The sequence below is a fragment of the Corvus brachyrhynchos genome, unplaced genomic scaffold, assembly GCF_000691975.1.
Source record: "Corvus brachyrhynchos isolate BGI_N302 unplaced genomic scaffold, ASM69197v1 scaffold7, whole genome shotgun sequence".
In the NCBI taxonomy this organism is placed as follows: Eukaryota; Metazoa; Chordata; class Aves; order Passeriformes; family Corvidae; genus Corvus; species Corvus brachyrhynchos.
In genome coordinates this window covers 1,931,651-1,938,298 of record NW_008239054.1, presented here as the reverse complement: position 1 = coordinate 1,938,298, position 6,648 = coordinate 1,931,651, and the positions used below count along the sequence as shown (strand labels likewise).

Below are 6,648 nucleotides of genomic sequence, written 5' to 3'. Positions count from 1 at the left end.
TCTTCCGACCGTGGCAAATATCCCCTGTTTCAGAAAGACAAATGGCCCAGCGTAATGCCTAGACAACAGTGGAACATTTTACACTGTGGAAAAGTTTCTCCTTATCTTTTCCCAATCATGAAGCCTGCCCTTTAAGCCTGAGATTTGATAACCATAATCAACTTACTTTTACTTATCTACCAATATAGGTATGTCAACCCAAGATAAATCAGTTCTTTCAATACTGAAGCATCTGTTCTTTGACTTGAAAAATCAGCTGCAGCAGTGAAGTTTGCACATTGTAGAAAAAATTCTAGTTAAAAAAGACCCCTGGGACATCAAGCTCTTTGTCCTTGTGTTATGAGAGCTATCAGAGGAAAAGGGGAGAGCAGCAGCCTCTCTATGTCGCTACAGTACCCAACAGCAACTTTCAGTGACTCAGACACTTGAAGCATTCCTGGAAATTTCTTAGTAACTATAACTATGGATTCAACTCCACCAATTACAGCAGCTTTTGGGTTGTTAACAATAACTACCATACCCTGTTCCAGCTATTGCATCATACACATCTATCTATGTACAGGTCTGTGTAGCAAGAGCAGCAGCAGCCCCCGGCAGCCCTTAATAAGCTTCCTAAAGCTTATTAAGAGAGCCAACAGGCTGGAGAAGGGTGTATTTGTGGGTTTACCTCTCCTAAGGCCCCTCAGGATGGTATGTCAGTAATATCTGTGTTCTACTTGCTTTCCAAATTCCAGCAAAGATGGCCTTAAAGGTGGTTTGTGCACTATATAAATCACTCTTCCACTGGAGAAGACCTACCCAAGCAGCATATATTCCAGCTTTCAGCTTTTGTCTCAATAAGCAGGGACCAACAAAGAGTACCCTGCAGGCAGGTACCAGACTTTGCCTTCTAGGGCTCTCCAGGCAAGAGAAGACTTGACATTAGGAAGTATTTATTTGCTGAGATGGTGGACAAACACAGGAAGAGGCTTGCTGGAGAGGTGGGCAGTGTCCCAAACCTGTCAGTGTTTCAGAGGCATTTGGACAACGACCTTCATAAAGTGAACCTGTCGGGCATTTGGTCTGGATGATCGTTGTAGGTAACTTCCAGTTGAACTTGTGTGTTCTAGTCTAAGAAGGAAGTCACCCTGAATTGTCCTCCCCCAGTGCTCAGCAGAGCTGAGCAGTGTAGAGTGGTGAGCATTCAGTGTGGAAAGAGGGAGAAAAAACATGCCAAAAAGTGGTTCCAATGAATGCCTTAGGAACTGCAAATGCAAGACCAGAAAATTTTCTCCATGGTCAAGTACAATGGCAGCACAGACAGTAATGAGGGCATCTTTGCTTTTAACAGCAGGGTGTGTGCCAACAAAAGAGTATAAAAACAGTAGAAAAGAAGTAACAGCTCAGTGTGACCTGGTTTCCACGCAGAATATTATGGAATATTTTAGAACCTAACACACAGTCTATTTATACCCTAAAAGCATAAAACAAATAAAATGCAGTAAAAGAACACCAAAACCATATAAAATGAGAACTTTTGAGAGTCTTACCTTTGAGCCAATAAGCGTGTACAGCCATTGGATGGTTTCATTATGATTTATCACTCCATTCATGCCATCGACATACAGCATTATCTGGCCCAAAGCTATTCCAAAGAAAAGAGAAAAAATACAATCAGATCTTGTGAACACTTTTTATATTTCTAAGCATAGCTGACAATTTTTCCCTAAGCAGGGTTTACCAGAGATGTAGGGAGCTCAACTAATGAAAGATATATTGGGCAAGATTGGGCTGGATGAAATCTGGGGAAACTGCACAAACTTCACTGACTTAGTCTGGACAAGATGAGTGAATTTCATCCAGAGACAACCCCAAACACCTGTTCCTTGCTAGAAGATGCCACATTTTATGGTCCCAAAATCTGCAAACAGTACTCCACACACTGCTTACTGTCAAAATGGTTCCATCAGCTACAATGCTTTATATATTGCGAGCCAAGACTTTTACCATTTGTTTCAGCACCATATAATGTTTGGAATTAGTATATTTGGATTGACAGTTTCAGTGAATTCCAATGGTCTGAAATTAAAGCTGGGCAATTAACACCAATAAGGACATCAACTATTCACCACTGCACAGTGCTCTCTTGCTAAGAAGTTTTACACTTTACTGAGAAAATACAAAAAACAAAGCATTATAATAAAGAAGCAGCTTTATTAATTTGTCCTAAAGTATTTAAAGCAGCATTTCAAAACATGCTAGTAAAATATTTTGTAACAGTAATTCCATAGTTTGCAATCCTGATCATATGAGACTTTCAAGAGGCAACAGCTATGAAATCTTCTCTGACTGATAAGGACAGACATTTTTTTGTAAGGATTATGAAAAGTGAATTAGTACAATTCATCTATCATCTTCAAAAGTTTCCACTGTTACATTTTCTGCTTTATAGCAGGAGATCAAAGCACAGTGGGATGAAAAAGAAATCACTGATGTAACGCCTGTTGGCATAACAACTCAATTATCTAATGCACAGCCTGGTGAGCCCCTAGCACACCACTTTATGGGGGAAAAAAGGAAAAAAACCAACCCACAGGGTGAGGAAAATTATGACACTATAAATCTTCCAAACACATTCTGAATGTCTGCTAACTTTTGCACAGTTGCGCACAGTGCAGCATTGTTTACCTTAAGGGAAGATTTTCGAAGACATGAATGCTAGGCAAACACTTAAGTACCCCTATAGCTAAGTAGCTAACAGTCATTTTTACACTGTCTCCCCCTTTTTCCTTTGGTCCAGTTGGTCAATTTAAAAACCTGAGGTACTAATTTTACATACTTATATTCTTTATCTCATCTGTCATACCAAGTTAAAAGGAAAGCCACACTCAACAAATGCCACACAATCAATGAAGACTGAGAAAAAGCAAGCAAGAGAGCTCTGGCACAGAGATAACACGTCTCTTAGGCAGGCATTACCACTGGAGTACGCCAGGCACTCTCTGCTCCTCCTCTCCAGGAAGCAATCAGTCACCACCCTCTGAAGACATGTCTCTCAGGTGAATAAAATCAGGTGGGAGGGACACAGGCCCAAGTGTTATGGTAAAATAAAAGATGTAAGTCAGCCAGTAAGAAGAGATACGAATTACACAGCCTGAATAAATGGTTGCTTTGAAGCATTTCATTGCAGGTAGAGGAAATGCTACTATCCCAGCAGTAATCAGAGAAAGTTCTTAATTCTTGTTTTTACTTCCTTTCAATGCTAAAAAGATTTGGCACTGGATCAGGGTGAGATCCAGTCATGATAAGGTCAACAAATCAATTTTTTTCCCCAGCAAATTCTTTGGTTGGGGGTTTAATTTGAATTTGAAACAAATGTGAAACAAATTTTACTCTTGGCACATGCTTTCCAAATTAATACAGAAATCAAAGACAGCAAGAAGTTTGCTTTTAAGGACATGTACACAATACAAAACGACTCCGCAGCTTATACTTAAGACTAATTAGGCAGGATGCCTAAGTGAGATCTGGAAGGCATTTGTTTTCAGCCTCTTAGATGTGACTCTTCATAACAGCAATATGTTAAGGCAAATTAGTAGATCTTAGAAAGAAGCCAAAAAACGTTTTAGGGACTCTTGAAAAAGAAAGAAAAAACCCACTACTATTGCTGCTTGAACTAGTGGCCAATAACTTTCACAGGGCAAGGAATTACAAACGATGCCAGGAAACGACCAGGATGAAAACAGGTAAGAGTGCATATCCAAGTCGCATCTCCAGTAGTTGCCTGCCACACATGAAGCTCTCAGCTGCTGCCAAGACCTTGGTGTGGACCTTCATAGTGCTCTTTCCTGTCTTCAGGGGTCAGAAAAACAAGACAAGATGGGCAGGGTTGAGGAGAATTCATTAAGAGGTAGAGTAAGATAAGGAGAATCCGTACACTTTGTACAAAGTTGATGCCTCATAAATTTTTAGGAAAAGAAGGGCACAAGTAGACCTAAAAGGAGAATGCTGGCTTTCATACCACATCAAGTGTCTGTGCTGAGGAAGAAAAGGTAATTCCCTCACCACAGCCACACCACACAGCCAAAATGGAAGATGCCACCAAAAACACCAGTGTAGGAGCAGGCTGCTGGACTGGAGGTCCTTGGGCCCTCCCAGGGCTCAGGTCTGGCTGAGCAAGACACAGCAGTTTGGCACTAAGTGGAGACTGACAGAGGACGTTTTACATTCTTTGAAGCTTTTCTACCCAGCTGCTATCTTACCTCTCAGACCATGACTGTGCTCTGCTGAAATGGCTGTGGCTGAAGTGCGAGCTCCACACACCCAGCATGCCCACACAGCCACCACCAACATGCATGGCCTCACCAAGGGAGTGCAGCCTCATTTGCAAGGCAGTTCAGAAGGCCGGTCTAGTCTAAAATAACTTAAATTCAAATTTGTATGCGCCTTTAACCAAACTTTTTTTTTTCTTTACCAACAAATGAGGAAGCTATTTAATCCATTTAATCCCATCCCTCAGATAACTGGAATTCTTTTTGGAAGTGTATCAACAACCTACTTGCATTGGCAAAGTTTACTATTGTGCAACAAGGGGCTGGGAGAGGGGGGTTTAAATATGAAACAGGCCTAATTTGGAATTTCTTTGTTCCCACTACCCTTGTCAAACCCTTAATCTTATGTGAAGGTAGTGTGAGACTTTACCTATAGCTATTTTCAAGTGGAATATTGCTGGATTTCTTAGGAAAGGCTTAGGCTAGAAAAGGAGAGACCAGCCAGAAAGTTCAGAGATTTCTGTGAAATAAGAGGTTTAAGAAAGCCTCTAAAAAACTTGCCAGTATTGGCACTGATGCTCTCCTGGGATATAAAGTTAACAGGACCAAAGAGGAAAAGGTTTAGAACAGAACATCATCACAATGGACATCATTTTAAGTTAAAGTCTGTTTTCCCACCCAGACTGGAAAAAGTTTCAAAGCTGTTCCTTGCCCACGCACGCACCTGCTTCTCTAGTCTGCTCTGCTTCCATTTTATGACAAGACTGACTTAGAGAAAACAACATCACTGAATGAGCAGAAAAACTATTTTCTTACAACTTCCAATGAGTCAAACCCATACTCATCATGTCAAGAATTACAGCAGGGATGCGTCTTGTGATTGCATTTGTTTCCATCAGAAGAAGCAAACCTACAGGGTGAAGCAGGCCAAAGACAGACCTTGTCACTGCAGGTTTCAGCTCCCAAAGAAGCTTCTGGCCCAAGTTCATCAAGCAGTTCATACCCAGCATCTGTGGTGCACATCATGTGCTGCATACAACTACAGGTGGGTGTGCACAACAGACAGAACAGTGATGAAACTAATGGGGAAGAACCAGCTACTAAAATTCATCTTTTCATTGCTAGCTAAAATCTTATCATCATCAATGAGAAATCAAGGGTCTGTGTGATTGCATTCATTCCATTTGAAAACTGACTGCTAGTTTGGGTGTGCTATCCCGGGCACCAAAAAGGCATACTCCATCAAAGTAAGCATCCTGATCAAGAAAAACTCCGTATATAACTAGTGAGTGATCCCAGGAAGGAGGTGATGATACCTAATATACTACTACAAAGCACTAGGTGGCAATTCTGAAGAAAACAACCATACTTCAAACTTCTTTCTTGGTCTGTCCTCATTAGAGAGAGGCAAGTTCCCAGTTACCAAGTGGGACCATCTTGAACACAAAATCTCCAACTCAGCTCAGCCCCGACATGCTGGAAGCCAGCAGCTTCTACTTTTGCTTGTAGCACATTCCCATCATGCTTTCATGCACACCCTCAGAGCAGAGCTTATTGTCTCCATAATATCCAAGGATATTGAATTTCCCTGATGAGAAATCATTATTAAATACAACGTCTGTACCATCCAGCTACTTGAAAATTGGCAAAATCACAGCAGAGCTCCTTCTTCTAAGAGGTAACATCAGATTAAACAGATGAGCTGGACTCTCCACTGCTTCTGAAAATGATCTTACAAAGCAACACTGTGACAAACCTTGTGACTCGCCCTCACTTCGCAGGGCTAGAACCAGCTAAAATTTGTACATTTGGGTGTTGGTTTTGTTTTTTTCCTCTATTTGTATGGGTTGGTTTTAGCTGCAGTGTAAAATCTGCTATTTATACAGGTATTCCCATTTCTTTACTCCTGTTGAAGATATATGTAATGTCATCTAGAAGATGAAAACAATCTTGTTCCTGGCCACAAATGCATAAATATTTTGTTTCTTATCCAAGATTTTTTTAAACCCCAAATCTTTTCTTAATCTTGCCTTTTCACCCTGTGTTCATTTGTTCTATCTATTATAACACACATCAAGGTTGAAACATGCTAATGAATTGATTTTCAGAACTCTCACTTTAACCATGGGCTGAACTTGTATTAAACAAGAACTGAACTATCTCACAGAAAAACACATTGCAGAAATAATGCTATGATCCAAAGCAACAAAACCATTTCTGTACAGATGTCAATGCTGATACACTTCAGAAGTTCTTAAGGGGGCCAACACTACTTTAAAGTCTAATTTTTAGTCTTACGCATTTTGGAAACTTCTGGTCTCATTTTAGATCTAAAGTATTATTCAAAGTTCAAATCTCTTGCAGAGACAGCAGGTTTCCGGATCAAACCTAATCTTCA

At 40.6% G+C, this 6,648-nt stretch overlaps 1 protein-coding gene across 1 annotated transcript in view; it reads right to left on the bottom strand.

Annotated features, from left to right (window-relative positions):
• Positions 1-6,648, bottom strand: part of FHOD3 (formin homology 2 domain containing 3) — a gene marked incomplete at its 5' end in the record, with an annotated part of 377,704 nt that overhangs the window by 151,200 nt on the left and 219,856 nt on the right. The window contains one exon of the mRNA XM_017739071.1: positions 1,530-1,624. Coding sequence (XP_017594560.1) covers positions 1,530-1,624 — 95 coding nt within the window. The remainder of the gene's footprint in view (positions 1-1,529; positions 1,625-6,648) is intronic.